The sequence below is a fragment of the Dipteris shenzhenensis genome, chromosome 22, assembly GCF_047967505.1.
Source record: "Dipteris shenzhenensis isolate YYH24624 ecotype China chromosome 22, Dip_SZ_1.0, whole genome shotgun sequence".
NCBI lineage: Eukaryota > Viridiplantae > Streptophyta > Polypodiopsida > Gleicheniales > Dipteridaceae > Dipteris > Dipteris shenzhenensis.
This window is the reverse complement of record NC_141617.1, coordinates 54275642-54298563: the sequence shown is the minus strand read 5'-3', so window position 1 is coordinate 54298563 and position 22922 is coordinate 54275642. Positions and strand designations below refer to the sequence as shown.

The window sequence follows — 22922 nt, the reverse complement described above, 5'->3', positions numbered from 1 at the left end:
CTCTCTGGCTAAAGAATGCTAGTGTAAAGAACAGCAAGTAGGCCCTTGCAGTCTAATGCGCATGTTGATATGACGATCGCGTAAAGGGTGATCTGGGTATGGTCGCTATATAACCAATGAGTCTCTGTACGATTCTCGAACATATGTACAACTCTGATCCTTCGTTAAGGTATCCACCATGGGCACTAACCTAACTCACTAACAAACGTCAAACGCCTGTCATTTTGAATGTCAAGCTCTCTGCATACGGGGTCACCTCTGCAGCAAATGCACTCAAAGTATGTAGCATCTGCCCAATGGCATAACAAAAATGTTTACGGTGATGTAACCGGACGTTACAATGGTATAGGTGAACCTGAAAAATCCAAAAGTGAAGGGTACGTGTCGCTCATTGTTCTTCTTGGACCCACAACCTCTGTTCTTATGACATACGTTTTCTTTGCTTCTTGTTGCTTAGCTTTTGCGCGTGTCCTCACAATAATTGTCGACTGTGTTGTGGTGAGGACTCTCACTAATTATAGTTTGAGCTCTTTTGGGCGCTTTTGTTCACTTTGGTGACATGGTACGGTGTTTGCTTTTCCAGGCAGAAAATACCCAGTAGGACTTTTGGCACTAGCACTCATCAATTTTCCATTAGAGGGACTCCTTGAGGATTCAAGTGGCCAAAGTTGAGTCTGGACACTTCCGTAGCATTGGCTATTGTAGGAGGGTACCAAGAGGAGTAGGATATGACCACCAATGATGTACTATGCTTTGTTCAGAAGGTGGATTTGGGTACTACTCGTTTGCCTAGCTTAGTCTATCTTTCAAGCAAAATGATACAAAAACTTCTAGCCTTGGAACATGTCGCATGAGGATGGGAGTAAGTTCTAATCTCATGTTGAGATTTGAACATAAAACCATCTGCACAAGCAAAAGCACAAAGATGACAAAGCTACACCTTGCCAATGGTAGAGGAGGAATGATTCTATTTGAAATCACTAAACTCACAATAAGAAAGGCACTATCTATAAGCAAGAGATGCTAATCATTTTGGTGCACTAAAAATGAATTGTTAGTGACCAGATAGTCAAAGAGAAGAGACTTGGTCTTGGGATCCTAGAAATGAGAGTGAAAGTAGTGGTGCTCGAGCTTGACAAGTGTGTCATATCCCCTGTCCAATTGGGCCTGCATAGCTGCTCTCATCATGAAGATCAGCCTAAGAAGAGCACTTCTAGATATGTTCAAGGTGCAACAATGTCTATTGGCAACCTATGGAATATGAATTGATCTCTTTGTGTGATTGCCTCATCATAACCTTGGTTTTACCAGTTTTGACCTTCAAATCATGTGTCTCACAAAAGAGATGAAGTGCATCAAAATGTTGGTGGAGACCTTCAGTGGAAGAAGAGAGACCACGGAGCGAGTTAGAGGTGATGCTATGTCGATGAAAGTATCAAGCTTGTGTATAGAATCCAAAATAGGATTGGTGACAATGGCAATCATGTTTGATTCCGATCGTGTGCTTACCTCCTCAGTGTTGGAAATATTGTAATATTAGAGGCAGTGGCCAATGTATTTAGTAGTTAGGACTCAGGAGGGTTAAGGGCACTTTTCCCTTCTAAAGTTTCCCCCCTAACCACAATTAGTGGTTGAGTTTAGGGTTGACTGAGTTTAACTCACAATAGAGTTTTATCTTGGGTTTTGTCATGTTGACGGCCCTTTGTACTGTCATTCTTGCAAGTTCAATTCAGCAGAGCTCCACATTTTTGCTCTCGCCACAATCTCCACTTCTCACATCTGGTATCAAAGCCTGCCCATATTCCTGGCCTTGCATTCCCCACTCAGTTCCCCAGCTAGGGAGCGCTACAATCTCCACTTCTCACATCTGGTATCAAAGCCTGCCCATATTCCTGGCCTTGCATTCCCCACTCAGTTCCCCAGCTAGGGAGTGGAGTTTTTTCATGGGAAATTACCTGAAACAGCCTCAGTTGGCTGGTATTCCTGCAGCTGCCTCGTTCAGCCAGCAGTTCGAAACTTTGCACTGCTCAGGTGCTTTTTTGCACCACTGTAACCACTTCTGGTGCAAGTTTTTTTTTGGCAGCTAAATAGTTATTTATTCCATTCAAAACGGCACAGTACCGAAGTACAAGACACAATAAAGGTGGGAGAGTAATCTCCATCCCAAAATCTCCACACAAAGCCCCCCAAAAAATAGAGGCAGAGAGAAAATCTCAATCCGCAACCTCTGAAAACCTCATGAAACACACAAAAAACTGCTTTTGATAGAAAGTTGAGGAGCATGAAGCCTTGCCCAAAACTCTGTGAAGAAGGGAACCTGGCTATCCCCCAACAAGATGAGTTCTACCTTGAGCGTGGGTGCACACATTGGAGCAGAACCTGCGAGAGCAACTGGGTGCTCGAACTAGTGAAGTCATTCGAGGGAAAGAGAGCGGCACCACCAAATCAACAGATAGAGGAGCAAGCAACACTGCTGCAGGCTCGAATTAAAGAACCTTCCAATGTGATGATGGGAGCGGCTATGCCCTCCATTACTAGCAGCCCAACGGGTGGCATGTTGGCAAATTGAAAAAGGAGAATTGCTTCATGCTGACACTGTGCTGATGAGCAGGTCTAGGGGAAGCTAAGGAGGAAGTGGGGGTGGGGGGAGACACTCAGCACCACCCCGGCTCAAAGTGAGGTTGCAGAGTGCGGTGCTAGGGTGCACATCATATTTTCTTTATACTATCGATCTTTCGGTGCAGTTTCAGAGCATACCTGCTGTTTTCAGAGGTGTTCCTGCCGATTTCAAGGCATTTTTGACACCTATTCTGGGGCTGAAATCTGCACAATATCTGTTCTCCAGCCTCTGCTGTAATTTTGTCTTGTCTCTAGTGGTGCATTCACAGCTTATAGGCCTTTTTGGACCCTTTTTTAGGGTTTTAAAGCTGCTGCAGCTGTTGACAGGCTGTCTACAGCATCTAAAAACCCTGCCCTATGATGAACAAATTCTCCCTTTGCCAGACAAACCCACAAGTGTCTGACTTTTTACCTCCACCCAGACAAATGGATGAATAACAAGCGCATCGAAGATGCCCAACCTGTGTCATCTAAAAAAACGTCTCTCTCTCTTAGAATATAAAGCACTCCACCAAATTCAAATTTGTAAATATGCTTTTGCCAATCCACCTCAGGATTTTTCTTCGAGTGCCATGCCATTCCAAGTGCTACATCTGTTTGAGCAAGCTTGGTAATTTCAAAATCTAGCTTCTCCACGTAGGCTTGGATGTGTAGCTCCAACGTTGTGACCCTTTGGTCCCACACCTCAGTTGGACTCCCATCTGCCATCCGAAGTGTATAGTATATACACATAGTCAGAGGGGCCAGTTCTCAACTTCTCTCCTAGAAAGCCCACTCTTCATCTATCACCTCATGGAGGGATAGACCAGAAACAGCAACAGTGCAGGTTTGTTCCTCAGGTCCAGAAGGTGTAGCTTCATCGTCTTCGTCCTCGCTCTGCTCTGCAATCAGATTGGCATGTTCTTTGGCTTGTACCTTTGCCATCTTCTTGAAGCATCAATCCTCTGTATGGCCAAGATTTTGACAGTAATTACATTTAAGAGGTTTTCCTTTCTTCTTGGGCTTATTCTTGAGAAAGAATGCTTTGTCAGGTTCAAAGGAAGATTCTGCTTTCTCTGTAAGCCTACGGTCCTCATCAATGAGATGAGCTACCATATCCTTAAAGCTCATATTGCGGCTGACTCTTAGGACAGCAAGGATCTCACTGTACTTGGAAATGTCTTCAATACTTGAGAGAAGAACAGCAACTTGATCTTCATCTTCAACAATGGCTCGGATGGCAGATAATTATTGGAGAACTGACCTAAGATTGCTCAAGTGTTCATTGAGGGTTTCAGTTTCCTTCATCTTGAGCTTGAAGAGTTTTTGTTTGAGAAAGACTTTGGAATTATTGATCTTATTTCCAAACAAATTCGCTAATTTTTCCCAAAAGTCATCTGCAGTCTTATCAAAATCCACATGGAATTATAACATTGTGTGTTGATGCTGCGTCAATGAACACAACGACATTATGCTCAGCTACATGCTCTCTCTGTTTATTAATTCCATACTGGCAAACTTTGAGTACCCCGTTGCTGTCAAGATGTTATCAGCTTCTTAAACTTTTTAGCCACATAGATACATAACATAGCTGTTTGAACTCCCGCTAGCTGAATCTACAGGTCATCAGTCCGAGGATTCTCCTCCATCTTTGTGTTGCACTCTGAGATCACCATCTCAACCATGTGATGATTCTTTATTTTCAGACCATCTGTCCAAAGACCCGAAACATAGTCCTTCTTGCCTTGCTTTCTCCTTTTGTTTAGGAGGTGAGGATGACTTTGACCAAGCCTGGGTTACCATGGGGTTCACCCATGTGGTGGTACTTATTGTGAAATACTGCCAATTACTCTAGCATGCTTGGCTTGATTACTGGCTTGTGGCTTTGTCCCTTTCTCACAAATTTCTTTTGGAGAATCAGTTTCTTTGGGAACTCATACTGAGTTCTAGGGCATGCAAAACCACTTGGTTTCCCCTAGAATCTTCATAATTTAATGCAATGGCTATGGCGTGATCCAATGTTTTTGCGTACTTACCTCTGGCTTCCATTTTAATTTGGTCGTTCATTCCAAGTATATAATCCTTGACCTGTATAAATTGCTGCTGCGGAAATATATATGTATATTTTCATTACAATTTCTCAAAATTCATCAATATATTTTGCTAGTGATAAATTGTTCTTCCTAAGGTATCGGTAATCATCTCACGCTCTTGAAGCCTCGTCGGGCGGTAGAAAGTGTTTTCCAAACTCCAATTTAAAACTTTCCTATGGAATTGGGGACATATTGTCTTTCTGCTGCTTCATTTACCACCTATTTGCAGCTTTAGTAAACGTATGCGTGACCTCTCAGATTATCATTATGTTGTTATGAGCTTCGCTAATGGCAAACACCTTGTCCCATTTGTGAAGTCATACTTCAACGATGTCCCAACTTTCATCAGTGATTCTACCTGCACATTTTTCAGGTCTATAATTTTGATGTTAGGCCAATTAACTTCTTCACTTTCCATTATATGGACACAAGACTCTAGTTCCATGACCCCTTTCCCTTTTGCTTCCTTGGACCTGGACTGTTTACGAGTTAGTGAGTGGATGGATTAATTCCTCTTGCCTATCGTTCATCAGCATGTGGCTGCTGTGCCATTAACAGCCGTAAGGCGTCCTCCAGATTTCCAATTCTTATTGCTGCAAACTATCAAAATTAAAAACAATCCAATTCATAACAACTAAAAACTAGTGTCCTTTTCCTATAATAGAGAAATATTTGCAATTGAAAATAACAACAAAAGCCTAAAATTGTAACGAAGAACCAAAGGCATTTCAAAGTTCTAGTCAAAACTGGGTGATTTTGTTGCAGTCGAGGATTTTGCGTTGATCATAATAGGCGATGCAGGGTAGCGACTGCTTGGGCGACGTTGCTTGATCTATGAGGGATTGAGGAATCGTGGAGGGACAAGGTAATTACACTACACTCCGTTGCGGGTGCTAGTGTGATTGTGTGAAGGTTGATGAAGGTAGGGTTGGGTAATGAATTTGGGCATAGCAAGTTGTCGCTGATGCATTGCTGGCGAGAGTGTTTGGAGTGGTGAGTGTAGATTTGGTGCATGAGCCGACTGTTATAGCGCAGGGTGTCGGTTGCTTATATTATTTGCTACTTGACAAAGGTTTTGCCTCACCAGCGAAGATGGTATTAGTGATAATGTTGTGCCATTCTGGAGTTTGATGTTTTGGTGGGCCTAATCAATGTGAAGCCCAAGAGATGGGCAACAGGATCATCTCAGCATGTTTACCATGGAGGGAGTTCAATTTTTAGGTGGTGATAGCCAGACTTCGATGAAGAAATTCGATTCACAGGCCACGAAACAAAGCAATTCAACCCAACGACCTTTTTAAGGTCTGATACCAATTGTGATGAACAAGTTCTTTCTCTGCCAGACAAACTCATAGGTATCGGAGCTTTTTATGTCGCATGAATATCAAACGCATCTGCTATGTTCAAAGGCACCTTGCTTGGGTCATTTCAAAAAACTCTCTCCTTTCAATTGTAGCGTGCTCCCCATATCCCTAGAAGGTTCCATGCTATATTAGCTCCCCATTCTAAGCCTTGGTCCCCCTCCCCATGCATTAAATCAATTAAGCCCTTTTACGTCCTCACTAATTCGTTTACTAATCTTGCCCCTAGGCACATTCCTTAGATGCATAGTTAATGAACTTGACCGAACTAATGCTCATGGAGGCCTCAGAATCTTCTGGTCGTCTCTCGAATCCCAATCATCAAAGACTCGACTTGACAAATCCTTATAACACAAGATAAAACTTGACTATTTGCATTTAATATACATTTCCATTGGTAAGGACTTTGTGTAACTGATGTTAGAAATAGACATAATAGAGGGTATATGCAGCGGATGACAAATAGAGCCCATGAACTCACACAGTGGTGTTAGATATGTGGAATCCAAAACTTCTTTCCTTATGTGTACATAACGTAGATGAGTGCAGCAAGAATGCACAAGAGAGATGTAGAACCAAAAAACTTACATTTCCGTCCACAATGGACACAATACAAAAGTAATCCCAGTCTGTCACCCTCTAGTAGCAGAGTGCTATCTAGATGTGCACCCCTGTACACAAACAAAATAGTTGTTCTCCTACCTCTGTGGCATTCCCAAAACACTTGGGCTGTGTGCTCCCTATGAGCTTTGGTGGGCCGCATTGCTGTGTCCCACAAACACACCTTCAGCCTGATCCTCCCAGACGGCCACTGGTAAGGCAGTGCTTGACGTCCTTGCTACTTTGAAACACAGCCAATGGTGAGGCCCAAGCTCCCCCTTTGATCCTTCCTATCTGCCCGAATGTCAGCCTAGGATGATTGTCTGCAGCATCAGCCACGTCCTTTGATCCTTCCTTGCTGCCCTTAATATCAGCCTAGGATGATTGCATCAGCCAATCCTTTTGAGATTTTTGTCTACAGCATCAGCCACCTCCTTTGCAGGTCCTGGTTCTACTGGATGATTGCCCAATGTGTGCTGGTCTGCTGCCCCAATCTGCTCCTGAAGTGCCTCCTCAACTGGAGGAGATATGAGCCCTGGAGGGGCTCCTTTTATATGCCCGAAAGGCCTCCAGAAATGGCCGAATGGGTCAGCCCGAATCAGCCGACCCAGCAGTCTGTCTAAACCAACCAGACTGAGCAGACCTGGCCCAGCCAGATCTGCCCTAACTTCCTCCTGGATCTGACCCAGCCTGGTGCTTTCTGTGGTGGCTCTTTCCTGCCTTCTGTTGGGCCCAAACTCTGCCCCAAACAGTCATCATATTGTCCTTGTATCCTGTCATCTTCCTAGATTTGCTGCAGCCCTGGATTACCAGGTACAGCTCCGTACAGCCTCCCTTTAGTATCTGCCGGCCTTCCGTAGAGTCACAGCAGGGCCCTGAGCTGATTGTGACCTGTTCCAGGTCAGCAAACCTCCCTCAAACTGCGCCATATTGTCCCAGATGGCTGTGCCAATGGTCAGCTTCCCTCTGTCCATTGGATCTGCTCCAGATGCATGCCACACAGTCTCCACTGACATCCAGGTAGTTTCTGGGTGCTGCCCATGTGGCAACCCCCTTGTCTTTCTTTGTTTGTGTGCTACCCACATGGCAGGCAATTTGCTGCCATCCTAACGTTGTCCACCTCCCCCATGGTCTCCTCATATGACAGCTTACAAATGGGGAGGTGATGAGCTAGAACTGACCCCTCCGAGGTCATGCTACATTCTAACTGGAATATAACATACCCCAGCATTCTGTAGCATTTTAGAGGTTTCTTGGACTGTGTGAAGCTGTATGGAACAGTCCATATAGTTGCGCCTACTGTGCATACACCTGCTCTTGTCAGATGGAACATTTGAAGGCTATTCCATAAACTTATCTGTTGTTGGAAAAGATTTCTACAGTATTTTGTACGTTTCAGAATTTGTGCAGACTTTTGAAACCGTTCAGAACAGGTACGACCTGTTGCAGGCTCATTTTGAAGCATGCTGCACTCTTGTTGAGGCCCTGCTAGCTGTGGAACAGATGTACTCACAGCTATCAATTGGATGCCTTTGGAGCTGTTTTAGTTCAATAATTTTTTTGCAAACAATGCATTTTTGGGGCAGATTTGATTCCACATTGGTGCTATTCTGAAGCTGCCTTAACAGAGGTTACAAACTTTGTTTTTCTTAAGGTCTTCAAGCTTCATTTGGAGCAGCCTTTTCTAATATCTTTGCTGTCCAGTTCAAAGAAGCACAACAATTTTCCTGGATTGCTCAAGCAGTCCTTTTTTACATTTGAAGACCGATATATTTAGGTTGCATTTGCATAGTCAGGCATTGGCTTGTGGAACAATGTTCTTTCGTTAGAGCAGTATATAACTTGATCTTCTCAGTTTCAATATTGAGGCCACCAAGGCTAATGCTAGGATAATTAACATGTACAGTTCTTTTACTAAGACTAAGGAATAGATTGAAAGATGGACTTAGCTGTGAATATATGTTTATGCAATGGTGTGCAACCCGTATTTGGGCACTGATGCTGTATATGAAGATGTGCATTTTTGAATTTTTGTAGTTATCATGAGGTTGAAAGTTGCACCATTCCTTTTGCTCTTACATGACGAGTTTGGGCTTGTTCCTGGGTTCACAGACATATGTGCTTACTGATCGATTGTCTCATAAAACAGTCTGCAGAGCTGAGTGGGACTTATTGGTACCAATTGACATCTATTGAAACAGGACTTGTGGTGAGTCTCTGTTTGACCTAGTTATCGCAACTTCTCATGCTGAAAGCTTGGATGGTACCTTTTCTGGAGAAGTCGACTTACAGATAACATGATGCTTCATACACACTCACATTGTGGCCAATCTACTGACAAGTCTTTTATAATGCATCAATGCAGGTTAGCGGATCGCTTTATGGAGCATTAATTGGCTCTATTCTGGCCTTCAAAGTTTCAGATACCTTAGGTTCATAGACTGGATCAATTCTTGTTTCTCATAGGATTGAAGGGTATTGTGACTAGGTTTTGTCCTATTGTTTGCATTTTGTGATTGTTAGAGCACTACTGATTTGTTTCTCTGTGACCTTTTAAAGGACGGCGAAAAGAATTGATAACTGCTGCAGTTTTGTATGCTGCGGGAGCTGTCGCTACATCTTTTGCTCCTCAGCTCAGTTTTCTTTTAGTTGGACGGATAGTATATGGGCTTGGGATTGGTTTGGTATACCTCTTATTCCTTTTTTCTTATTAGGGTCTTCGATTTCAAAGGGAATAACAGTTGCAGACTGAAATGTTCAAAATCTCTTCAGAAAATATTATAGCTATTTTAGAGTTGAGCGAGTATCATTTTGGTATGGGTGAAGATGTATAAAATGCTTCATGAAGGTCGTCTAGTAATATGGCCCTTGGCTTGCAGGCAATGCATGGGGCTCCTTTGTACATTGCCGAGACCGCTCCTTCCAAAATACGTGGAACTTTGGTCTCACTGAAGGAAGTTTTCATAGTTTTGGGGATACTTGTAAGTCCAAGTTGGAATCTCACAAAGCATCAATTTTAGGTGGATGGTTGTAATACTTTGTCTCGTTGATTAGCTTGGCTATCTGATAGGGAACTTGGAGATAAATACTGTGGGAGGATGGCGTTCCATGTATGGGTTTGCAGCTCCTGTGGCCTTGATGATGAGTGTTGGTATGTGGTGGCTTCCACCTTCCCCACGCTGGCTTTTGCTTGGTGCAGTTCAAGGCAAAGCAAATCTGCAGGCAGCAAAGGAAAAAGCCATTTCAGCTATCCGCAGGTTGAGAAAAGGCCAGTTCACCACTGATTTCATCGAAGCACAGGTTGAGGAGACATTAAAGTCTTTGCAAACGTCTGAGACACAAGAAGAGGAACCAAACTTTGCAGAGATATTTCAAGGTAGCAGTTTAAAGGCCCTGACAGTTGGTGCGGGTCTCGTTTTCTTCCAACAGGTTTGTGCATAAGTAAGATCATTGTGTTAAACCCTTACTTGTCAACAATAGGTACATTAGAATCTGTGTGTTTAAGAGGCGTTTGATCTGGGCAGGTGGAAGTTGTTTGCTAGTGCAGTTTTCATGTGTTCATAAGCATTGGTAACCATTCAAATATTTTTTAACCATTCATAAGAATTTGTAATTATTCAAATATTTTGTTATCTGCAACCTTGTTTTTTTGGGGGGGGGGTGAGCAAATATTTTTCCCCTAAATTGTAGCTGCAATCAGTTTTAACAGGTGACTGGTCAGCCCAGTGTCCTTTATTATGCAGCATCTATTCTTCAGGTATGCTCCATGGTTTCTTGCGTCAACTCCCGATTTTGTGGTGATCTTGTCCAATGCCTGATGTTTTGAAGCAAGTCTACCGGCTCTGCCCCACCTAAAGATGCAGAGGGTTTCTTTGCAAGTTCTGACATGGTTTCTCTAGTATCTTTTAACTAGAACTTTTAATTCATGGCAACAGAAAGCAGGTTTTTCTGCAGCTGCTGATGCTACTCGAGTCTCTATCATTATTGGCGTCTTTAAGGTGACGATGTCTCTCTTTTGTTTTATTATGATTATCTGTTTTCACGAAGCATTAATTGAAAGAAAAGTCAGTTGATAGACATAGGAAGGCAGTGTAGTTACAACTGTGTCTCCAGTAGGTGTTCTTTGCAAATTAGTTGAGTTACCTCATTGATAAGTCTATGGGTCACTGAACTGACCTTTGAGGTTGGGTTATATTTAATTGATGTCTTTTGCATCTATTAATGTCACTCTGTTTTGAGTCGATCCATCTCTGAAAGGTGCCTCAACTTGATTTCAAATCTTAAAAGGCGTAATTTCTCACAAATTGAGTCATGACCAGAAAATACTGAGTCTTTTAAGGTGGAGGTTGCAAATATTGTCAAAATTTGTTTTTTGGTCAAAGTCTCCAGAACTTTTTTATAAAAAAAACATTAAAAGGACTTCTATTAAGTATGAAAAATACTTGCTTGAGCAAGCTCAAAGCGGGAATACATCATGCTGTGCATGAGGAAACCCTGCTAAAATAGGGAATAGAAAACTCAAAATGAGCTGGAAAGAAACCAAGGTTGAGGCTGAAAGTGCCACCTCAACCCTGGTGGAGTCTCTAAGAAAAAGGGGGAACCCCCCCATTCCCTAAGGAATATAACCCTCCTGGCTGAGGCTGCCCTGGAAGAACCGTGCATGCTCACCCAACCGGCCATCAGTGTGTGAATGGTGTCACTCCAAATACTGGCTAGGGTGTGTGAGGGATGGACCTGAGATCCATCTAAGGCCTCTGTGCATCTAGCCCTCCAAATCTGCCAAGCAGTGATGCTAGCCAGTATCTCCCGAGCGGTATCCCCACTAGCATGTACTGGTCTATAGCAGGAGATAGGTTCACCCTCCAAAGAGCAAGTCTCGACTAGGTGACGTCAAATCGATATGGCCCAAGAAGCATCTTGCCACTCATAGAAGATCTGAGGCCTGGCAGGGATAGCCAAGCCACTGATCCCCACGTCATGAAGAAACGAGAAGGAGAAAAAGTAGTGAGGACCTTGGCAATTCTCATCCAAATGGCTCTTGCACGCATGTAGTCCCATAGACAATGATGAATCGACTCATCAACAGATGAGCATCTAGGACAAGCGAGATGTGCCCCAAATCTAGACCTCCACTTTTTCACTGCAATTCTTCCATGAATAGAAAGCCAAAAAAATAGAGTGAGCTTTCAAATTCTTCGGGATCTCCAAAGCCTCCACTAGAAGAGCCTCTGCAAATCAGCGGAAACTTGATAACTCTCCCAATGAGGGGCCCTGGAAGGTTTCCAACCTCTACAACTGATCTAGAACTTCTTGGTGTTACTGACCGTGTAACCAAAAAAAGGAAAGCTCTTCTCTTGGTTCCCTGTAACAATTTATTCCCACTCTCCGGAGTCCATTGAAGAAACTTTATAGGGACTCCTCCAAAGAGCCACAACCTCCGAGAACCTGAAAGAGAGAGACGAGGGCTCATATCAATATGCCATGCAGAGTCCTTGCCCTGATCCAAAAAGCCTATGATCCTGACAGGCTGAAAAGGCATGCCCAAAAGAATATTCTCTGAAGAAATAACCAGCCTGCCACCTGCTTGTACATCAAATACCAAGGCATCCTCGTGTGCTCCCAAAAAAGCTATAACTTGGAGAGGAATGCTTGTCCTCAAGAAAGCCCCCATCCACACGGAGCAGACAACGTTCCTGTCATTTGTATCCACCCAACCGAGGGGAAGTGCTGCATCAATCTGAAGTATCCTCCCAATACATCCTCTGAGGTGGGACCACTTCATATAGGGGGCCATACCAAGCTGGCTACCATTCTCATCAAGTATACTGTCATTCCATATAATCTATTGCCTCTCAATCTCTTCGACAAAGGAGGGAGGAACTCTCCAAAGGGTAATTCGGAAGTTGGCCCAAGCCTTCAGAATCGCAACCATAAGCGGAGGAAGGAGACCTAAGACGAGCTGAGGTGAAGATCCATTTGGTGCTGTCCATCCAATCTCCCCTCGAGGAGGGGCTGCAAGCCTGAATACCGTGAATGAAGAAAGCATAAGTCCTCTAACCACAAACTTGCAAAGCAAGGCCCTGCATTGCAAGTCTGGATCTATGATCTTTAGACCCCCCTTCTGTGCGAGACGGATCAAGGTGTCCCAAGTTACTTTGGCAATAGTGTTTGTAGTGCCATCTAGCCCGCTCCATAAAAAACTCGTGATAGGCCTTATGAGCTGAGTGATACAATCTCTGAAACTGCAGCAACAGGAGCACACATACCAGGCTGGCCAGCAAAATCTGGTTCACAACCACCACTCTGAATGCAAGGTCCAGTCTAGCTGAACTCCAAAAAAGGAGTTTCCACCTAATGCTCTGTAACACAAGAGCAAATTGCTGCGAAGAAGAGATACCCAAACTGACTTGGCATCCTAGGTATCTGAGTGACACATTGTTCCAAATGATTTGAGCACCTGCTGCAGTACAAAACAAATCCAAAGCTGTTGTGAAGGAAGTGAGTCTAAGGAGAGGCCTCCAAGAAGATAGCAGTGTCATCCACTAACTCGTAATCCACGAGGTCCTCTTCCCTTCTGAGCGGAAGTCTGAGCCCAAGAATGTCAGCTTGAGGCCTGAGAAAAATGCTCATAGCCTCAGCCACAAAGAGGGAAAGAAAATGGGCAAGAGGGCATCCCTAACGGACTTATCTGGAAATCTGAAACCTGTCTCCCCTAACCCCTCCTATGAGCACCTGGCTGTGGGCTGACATGTACAAGGTTGAGACCCCTTTGATCCATGCACTCCAGAAACATTTTTAGGTACGAACTTAGAAACATGTTTTGAGAATGTTCCTAGATTCATCTAGGTATATACATGTTTTGAGGTTTAGTTTCAGAAACTTTTCTTCCATTTGGAGACAAAACAAGGGTGATGAAATGTCTAAGAATCATAAAAGAGTTAGAAAATAAATATGATAGGCTAAAACACAAACCTGGTGATCTGTGGTCTACATTGATTCCCTCTTGAATTGCAACTTAATGCATCCTAATGATTATATGAGAGGCCTTTGTACGCTTCAAGCAAGGTGAGCATCTAGGTACTTAACTAGGACTATGCATCAATTCGAAAACTCTTTGCCACCCTTGTCGTCCATCTCCACCCTCGTCTACAAGCTCCAATTGCCTTCCATCCTCATCCTTAAGTTCACCCTTGTCTTCCAGGTTCCAACTTTACTCTTCCAAGTTCTCGTCGCGACAATGTAAGAGGGCTTGATGGTCTGCTCGTCTTGGAGTGATACTTAGCTAAATTCTATGCATTATCCCAAACTAACATTCCAAAGAGTATATACGAAAATTTTGGAGATTTTCCCTCTTTGTGCTGGCTTCTCGGAGAGGGGGGAATTGCTGAGTTTTATTTAGGAATTACACCCTCATTTTCGCTTTTTATCTAGCTGATGCCCTTCTATAGAGTGCTCTTGCTTCATGACACCTCTGGGATCAAGAGTTGTAAGAGAGTTACTTTTATACCAGTTGCTGGCACTTTGTGCTGAATTTCTCAGTTGCATCAGTTTAGTACTCTGATGCTATGCTATTCCTTGATGAGTAGTAGTAATATTGCGATGCTTAGTGAGAACTGTATTCAATACCCCTGATGCATTGATGGGTGCCAGAAATGCCAAGACACTTAGGTTGAGAGGAGGCATTCATGGTGGGACTGCTCATACGTTGGTGGAGTACCCACAGTTTCATCAATACTAAAACCTTGTAGAAGGTGAAACTTGCAGCCACTGAGGTTGACCATTGGCTTAGAGACGAGGTTACCAATGGACAACACATGATTAGCAGGTTAGGTTGCTAGAATGCATCTCATTTATAGGAGATCTCTTTGCCCTGGATATGGAATGGCAAGAAAATGGTTTTGCATTGTCTCACAACACCAGAACTGCAACTAGTTCCAGCAAACAATTTGCCAAAGAACTCAATAGAAGAGTATATTGTATGCATCGCAGCTGGTTGAGCCACAGATCGGGAGAGTTTCAACTTTGGAGGATGTTGATATGCAGCGATCGTTTTCAGAATTTCCTGATATATTTTCGGTGTACGACATCATCTACCTCCTAAAAGAGATGTAGACCATGCCATAGTCTTGGAGATTGGCAGCAAGTCCATAAACAAGGCACTATAGATATTGTCTCTCCAAGGTGAAATGTAAGGAAGGGGACATGGCAGATTCAGAGAAGAGTGCAAACTTAGCAAAAGGGAAGGGAAAGGAATAAGGGGGGGGGGGAGAGAAACAAACAAAGAAAGATGTATTACTGTCTTTGGGTGTAACATGCAACTGTAAATGATCGTGTAATGCGCAGCAAGACCTCCTTTAAACCTTTGTGCGAGGCATATGCGTATGCACCATAAGAGATAGAGAGAGTGTGTGTAGAGAGAAAATGTAGACGACACCAGATTGGGTCCCTGTACCCACTGAGGGCCCCCCTTTCCAAACGGGGAAGAATTTGTTTTATATCTTGGAGAACTGCAAAATACGAGAACTCGGGAGACAACTCTGAGGGTGACCCTTCGATACGGAGAGCTGACTCACAAATCCCTGAGAAGCAACCCAAATCTTGACCAAGACCATGCTGCCCACACGGAAGATGTGGACCACCATGCAAGGCTATTGAAGAGGCTTTTGCTGTCCCCGGCCATGCAGCAGAGCTGTGTGAGTGTGAGAGATGAAGGGAAGACGGAAATCTGAGAGTAATGGAAGCTAAGAGAGAGCTGAGATGTGAACTGAGAACTGATTGATAAGAGCTGTGAGTGAGCTGAGAAAACTATAAAAGAAACTGTAAAAAGAGCATCTGAAACAAACCCCAAACCTTATTCCGTTTTCTGGTCCAAACCCTTGCTGTAGTGCTGCGTGTACTCCCTTCCCTTAGAGGCTGATCTGCACTGCTAACACTTGCTGCTGTGCACTGGATGCATGCTTACAGTGACTCGGATTGGGCTGGAGACTATGATACTAGGCAGTCCACCATTGGGAATTGTTTCTTTCTAGGACATGCTTGCATTTCTTGGTTGAGCAAGAAACAATCTACCTCCTCATGTGAAGCTGAGTACAAGGCAGCTTTCACAGCAACAATTGAATGTGTTTGGTTGCGTCATTTGTTTGCTGATCTTCGTCTTTCATTGCAGGGTCCTTCTCCGATTCTCACTGATAGTCAAAGTGCTATAGCAGTGGCAAAGAATCTTGTGTTTCATGCTCGCACGAAGCACATTGAGGATCACTATCACTATGTCAGAGAGAAGTTGTATGCAGGAGAGATCAGCATGATCTATGTGTCAACACATGACAATGTTGCAGACATCTTCACCAAAGCACTTCCACGTGAGAAGTTTGAGGCATTTCCCAATGCCTTGAACTTATCTCCTTGTGGTGATTGATCATTTTCTTGTACATGACATTGGCACTGCAGGGGGGTGTTAGAATTATTATTATATTCTAGGCACCGACCAATGTAATGTAATAAATAGGTTAGGGGCACTTTTCCCTTTTTAGAGGTTTTTCCCCCTAACCCTAGTTAGTTCACTAACTACGGTTAGTGAAGGATAAGGTTTTGTCACTTACACAAAACCTTTCCCTGCTTTGTTCAGCACTCTGTCTCTCTTGCTCTCTTTTTTCCATCAAAGTGGTGGGGAGGATCTAGGTTATTTGGTGCTATCACCGAGGTGAATTCAATATTCCCGTGCTGAAGGGTCTATGGCTGCATCTTCATGAACTGTTTCTTCACATTATGCTCACCATGAGCTGCAAGGGAGGGTATTAGAGTTGTATGCATCTCATAGTGAGTGAGGGCTTTTATGTGGGTCTGGGGAATCCAGACATATCAGGTGGTGTCTAAACTGAGACATCATAGAGGGATGTCGCAAAGGTATGCCACACATCTGGGTTTGTGATGGGAATAGGTGGCTTCCCATTATATAGGAGTCTCCATGCAAAGGTGGTGTCACCTCGTCAAAAGATCGGATCACCTCATCCATCCTATGTGAGAGGAATGCTTGCCTCTTATGATGTGTCAGACATCGTGAGATCTGCTGTGCCTCTGACCTCGTCAAATGTCCCAAAGCCTACTCCAGTGTGAGGTGAGATCTTATCTCTTAGCAGTCATAATCAAACCTTGAGTTCTACGGCATCTTCCAAGGTGAAGGGTGTATTGTAGATTGGGTTGTGGGGAATGATTTGGTAGCAGCATCAATGATCATTGATACAAGTGCGTCTGAGGTATGGGCAAGGTTTGCATCATGTGCAAAGGGGGTCGCTGGCCCATGTATATTGCATCAAGAGCATGATCGAAGTGTACCCAGACGTGTGTGGGGATAAGGGGGTCACGCCTTGTGTTTGGTAGTGCATTAGAAATGCTAAATGATAGGTATGAGTGATCGGCACCAAGAAGGGTGGGTGACTATAAAGTCATATACTTGTGCCACAAAAGTCGGAGAGCCCAATAGGTAGTCCACAGTGCTAGTGCCTCCTTCGTGTGGGAAGTAGGTAAGCTCTAGATAACTGATACGACCAAACTATCAACGCCAAACTTTTCCTGCAAATCACGGGCATAGGCATGACTATGTTCCACCCAGCCAACCCCTACTATAGCAAGCTCCAAAGAACGTAAGTAGAAAAACTTACATGCTACACATAGAGCCCACATATCCCTAGATGGATCTAGTCCGCCAAATGTCATCATTTGAGGGCATCTCCTAAATGCATCATTTATTCCTCTCTTGGGATATCATTTAAATCATTTGCCCCTTGGCACATTTAATGCATTTAGATCCCTTAGCCTTAGAGCCACCTAGTCTTGTGCCATGCCACCCTCACCAAGGACCTTGACCTTGATTCCTTTTGATCATTTACATGAAGCCCAAACAAATATAATATAAACATTGATCTCTAAAGGAAAATGTCCACTGACCCTTCCGAGGTCATGTTACCTCGACTTGAGTGTAACATTCTTTTCCTCTTTAGGCATCAACGTCCTCGATGATAAAGTGTGGGAACACTCGCCGTAACTGGTATACGGATTCTCAGGTAGCTTCTAATAGAGCAACAGCGTGGATATCTTTTGATTGCGTACTTGCATTGTTTCTCGGTCCAGGATTCTTGTTGGTTTGCATCCTACATTATCCTCTATCTCCTGAAACAAAACAACACCCTCGATTACTGAGTCACCTGTATGCAAAAATTTCTTTAAACGAGAAACGTGAAACACTGGGTGCACCTCACCTTGTGGTAATTCTAATTTATAGGCCACCTTGCCTATCCTTCTTAGAATTAACTAAGGCCCACAATATCGGGGTGATAACTTAGTACACTCTCTTGCAGTCAAAGACTTAGTGTGCGAAGGAATTCTGAGAAAAAATTTTTCTCCTTTCTTAAATTCTCTAACGGATCTGTTTTCATTTGCATACGCTTAGCTCTATCCATAGCTTGGCGGATGTTAGCTCTCGCAAGTGCTAGCATCTCCCGCATCTGAACCACAAAGTTCGTGGCACTAGGCACTTTCTGAGATACTCCAACTGTAGTTGGATTTGCTGGTCTATAACCATAGCTCAGCTCAAACGGATTGAACCGTGTAGAGGAATGTTTTCTATCATTGTAGGCAAATTCTAACAGTGGCAATCACTTGTCTCATGTATGTTGCCTCAATGACACATATGCTCTAAGCATATTCTCTAAAATTTGGTTGATTCTTTCCGTCTGACCATCCTATCTGGATGATTCCCACTACTCATTCCCGACTTAGTCCTTAGTGTCTCAAACACTGTACTCCAAAAATGACTGGTAAATTTGACATCCTTGTCTGACACTATGTTTTGGGTAAGCCATGCAAACGAAATATATGTTTAATAAACGGATCCGTCACTTGCAGGGCACTAACAGATTCTCTAGTTGGAATGAAGTGAGCCATCTTGGTAAGACGATCAACTACCACAAGGATAGAATCATATTTGCCTTGTGTCTTAGGCAGACTTACAATAAAGTCCATGGAAATGCTCTCCCACCTACCTAGTGGTATTTCCAAAGGCTGTAAAAGTCCGGATGGCTTCACTCGCTCTGCCTTACTCACTTGACACGAAAAACGACATATCACATATTCATGAATATGTTTTCTCATTTTCGGCCAAAAGAAATCTTGCTTCACGAGATCATACGTTTTCTCGACTCTTGGATGTCCCGCACATGGGCTATCATGGCATTGTTGAATGACTCTCTGCCTGAGATGATTCTAATTAGGTACTACTACCTTGCCATTTCTTTTTAGCTTACCATCTCTTATGGTATATCATGATAAGTTTGGCCTTTTTTGTATGCCAGGTCACCCTTTTCGGCGGGTTTAAATACATGAGTCTTAGGCCAAATGCTTTGGACGAACTTGTCCACCTTTTGAGTTTCTCTAATCTTGATCATTAGAGCACTCTCTAATACCGTGAAACTCATATTATGCATAATGCGTGACAACGCATCAACAACTTTATTATCCTTCCCTCTTCGGTACCGAATCGTGAAGTTAAACTCTTGCATGAGTTCTGCCCACCTAGCCTGGCGACCCCTCAAGTCAGGTTGTTTACAAAAATGTTTCAGAGTATCATGATCAACATCAACATAAAACTCTGATCCATATAAATAATGTTTCCATGTTTTCAAAGCATGAATAACATCATACAACTCTAATTCATGAGTTGGCCAATTTCATTGAGAGGGAGAAAGCTTCTTGCTTTCAAAGGCTATTGGTCTTTCCTCTTGGAGGAGAATGCTCCTACTGTAATGCCACTTGCATCGGTTTCAAGGAAAAACGGTCCCCTAAATACTAGTCTCGCTGTTGCTAGAATTAGGGGATATAGCAAGGGAGAAATTGCCTTGGGATGGGCAGGGAGAGTGCAAGCAAGTTCCCCAATGTTGGATCGTTTGATCCCACCGAACAACATTGGAAATACTAGTGATGGTCTTGTCTCTTTGGTAGGTGATTTAGTTGGGTGTAGCTCGGTAAATCAAAACAAAAAAGTTAGAAGAAACATATATAGAGAAAGGTATAACTTTTTAGCTAGGTCAAACATGAATAATCTTCAGGATTTTGGGGAAGGTAACATTAATTGGTCTAACTTTAAGGCTTTATTAGTTAGCACTCATTATACTAATAATAACATAAGAATTCTTAATAAACTAAGACGTCTTAGAAACAAGCATCTTAAGACTTTTGTTTCTATTAGTCCTATTCATGCCACGCAAGTAATTTATGTTGTCTATAACATACATAGTAGTAATATGCTTTATATAGGACAAAGCTATAGGACAGCTTTTATTCGTTTTCAAGAACATGTTAGGGAAGCTAGAAAAGTCCATAGGAAGAATTCCTTAATTGAGAATTCAAAACCCTTATATGCGGCAATGGCAAAGTCTGGTTTCGAATCTTTTCGTTGCTTTCCCATTGAGCATATAGAGGGCCATTTTAATAATGCCAAGGATTTTTACAAGGCTGCTCATCCTCATGAATTGTTTTGGATGACAACTTTACAAACTTTCTTCCCAAGAGGTTTTAATTTGGAAGGAAAATCAACTCTTCGTAAAAATAAAAGAACCTCTAAAAAGAACCCTTTGATGTGGAGAACTCATATCAAGCCCTTTAACATTCCTCATTACCAACATAGTCATACACCTAACATCGTATGGAAACCTAAAGTTATGTTACGAGGTTGTCCTAGCTCTCCTACAATCTCACATGTTGTTCGTGAGTTGCCTCCCTCACTTCCTCTTCCTCCACTTCCTCCTCCTTTAGTTCCTTTAAATTCCTCAGTTCCAAGAGTTTTTGCTTCTCGAGACTATAAAAGAAGACTACTCTACCTAGATAGATTAATGTCTCTGGGTCTTTTTTCAATGAAAGTTTTTGAAAAATATAATGTCAAAGTTCTTTTTAAACTTCAATACACCTTGGAAAACAAGTTCTTTTTAAACTTCAATACACCTTGGAAAACTTCTCTTTTGAGGATTTGAATCTAAATAAGCTCCATTATATACAACTTAAAACTTCGTCGGATCGCTTCGTAAAAGTAAAAGCTTCCTTTCAAAGCAAAGAAGTCTATCTAAATAAGGAACTCTTGATTTGTATTTTTACTTCTTCCTCACTTAACAAGATAGGCTTAAACTCAATTTTGAAGTCTCTTGAAGTAATGGATTCTCTCCCTCATTTTGTGAGAAGAATTTAGAAGCATCCAGTTGTAGCTTGGAAGTATGTAAAAACTTTAGGACAAAAGGCTTTCAACTATGGAGAGATAGATGAAAGGCTTTCAAAGCATTCAAAATCTTCTATTCTTAGAGAACCTTGTTGTTGTAAAAGTAAGAGATTCCAAAGCTTTATTGATGCTGATTTAGGACATGTAGTCACAGTGGATACCTCAATTTTGCTTTCTAGTAACTTAAGAGACCTTTTCATGAAAGGCACGAAATTTCGATTGTACTCTTTTAAAGAATCTTGCCTTTTAAAAGCTATCGATAAGGGAATCTCAAAGTTTATTTTGCAATTAGAAGAATGTTTAGGAGTTTAAAATATCTTATCAGAATGGAAAGGGAAGATTTTGAAGAAAGTTGCTTTGAAACTAGAAGAAGTCCCTTCGGTTAATTGCTCAAAGCAAAGTAACCATCTTTCTAAAGAAGATGAAACTCTCCTTCGAAAATTCCATAAAAATTTTGTCATTTCTTATATGGACAAATGTTTCAATAACTTTGTTTCTATTTGCAAAAAGTTTTACTTAGAATGTCTTTTGAGAGAAGTGAACTCGCTTGCCAAAACTTACGCCCCTGCCTTAGTTTCTTAAAAGGGTTTGATCTCAAAACATCAGAGTTTTTGCAAGTCTTCTAGGTTTGTTTGCAATCCAAGTATACCTTTTCTTTGTGCTGCTTGGAAGTTTCACAAAACTCCCAAAAAGCCAAGATTTATTGCAGTTGCTTGTGAGACTACTTTGACGAATGTCTCTAAATAGCTAAGCTATTGCTTCAAAGCCATGTTGCCTAGTGTCCATGAACTTTGGAGGGTCTTATTAAAAGAGGCAGATGTCCCCTCGCACTCAAGCTAGATTTTAAATGACTTTGTAGGAGTGATTCCTGTTGTAAAATTTTTAATTCCTCTCGAAGCATTCAAGAAAAAGGGTCTCCTATTCTCCTTCAAACCTATGATTTTACGACGCCTTACACAAAGATTGAGGTGGAAGACCTGAAGTTTAGAATAAAAAAGCTAGTGGCTGAAGTTTTCAATATGAGATTTGACAAAGATAGATGCAAAGTGCTAAAAGTTGAGAAAACAGCCTTATGCTTTGACTTCTTGTGGCTTAAAAATAAAGATCATGACATAGGTTCTAAAAAGAAAAGATACACAAAGGTAGTGTGGAAGATATTTGCTCTTGGATAGATTTTCTTTTAGATAATCTTTACATCACAATAGGTGATTCTTTGTTTCAACAAATTATAGGAATCCCCATGGGTACTAATTGTGCCGTCTTTTTAGCAAACTTTTATCTTTTCACTTATGAATTTGAGTTTATGCAACGTCTTATTTCTATCAATACCTGCCCTATCATTTTACATAAGCTTAGCCAAGTTAGGCGTTTTATAGATGATTTATTTGTACCAGATGTTTTTAACTTTCAAGACTTTATGTACAAAGATGCTAGTGCTTTTGGGGAAGGAATCTATCCTCGTGACTCTTGTGAACTGAACTGCACTTCAAGAGGGGATTCTTGTGTTTTCTTAGATATTAGAATTTCTCAATCTACCATAGGATTAGAGGTTGATATATACGATAAACGTGAACAACCTGAATATAGTGGTTTACACATTATAAAAATGCCTCACATTGACTCAAAGTCTCAAACATTTCTGATTTGGCAAAATATGGAGTCGTTTTTTTCCAATTCCATAGATTTTCCCGCCTTTGTACAACTAAGGAGTCTTTTATCACTCAATGTAGTAATTTGATCACTTTACTATTACACAAGAGGTATAATCCAAGGAAAATAATGAAAAAAGTATGCACAATCTTAGATATGAAGTCTTTTATCTATGGTGTATCGGCCTTAGGTATGTTTAGAATGATTGAACATAAGCTGAAAACAAAAAGCGGGGAGCTGAATAGCCCGTTTTTCTTTTAGTTTCAAAAGAGAGTTTGTTTGAGTATGCTTGTGCTTTCTAAGTTAGAAATGTATTTTTGACGTATTGTAGGAAACAATACATAAGTGTAAAGGACCATT

General features: G+C 42.1%; 1 protein-coding gene across 1 annotated transcript in view; it reads left to right on the top strand.

Annotated features, from left to right (window-relative positions):
• The window catches only part of LOC147888300 (D-xylose-proton symporter-like 3, chloroplastic), a 44738-nt gene that overhangs the window by 820 nt on the left and 20996 nt on the right, over nucleotides 1-22922 (top strand). Inside the window, exons 4-10 of the mRNA XM_087393128.1 lie at nucleotides 8802-8861; nucleotides 9018-9084; nucleotides 9212-9336; nucleotides 9532-9633; nucleotides 9707-10081; nucleotides 10362-10409; nucleotides 10588-10650. Of these exons, the coding sequence (XP_087249254.1) occupies nucleotides 8802-8861; nucleotides 9018-9084; nucleotides 9212-9336; nucleotides 9532-9633; nucleotides 9707-10081; nucleotides 10362-10409; nucleotides 10588-10650 (840 nt within the window). The remainder of the gene's footprint in view (nucleotides 1-8801; nucleotides 8862-9017; nucleotides 9085-9211; nucleotides 9337-9531; nucleotides 9634-9706; nucleotides 10082-10361; nucleotides 10410-10587; nucleotides 10651-22922) is intronic.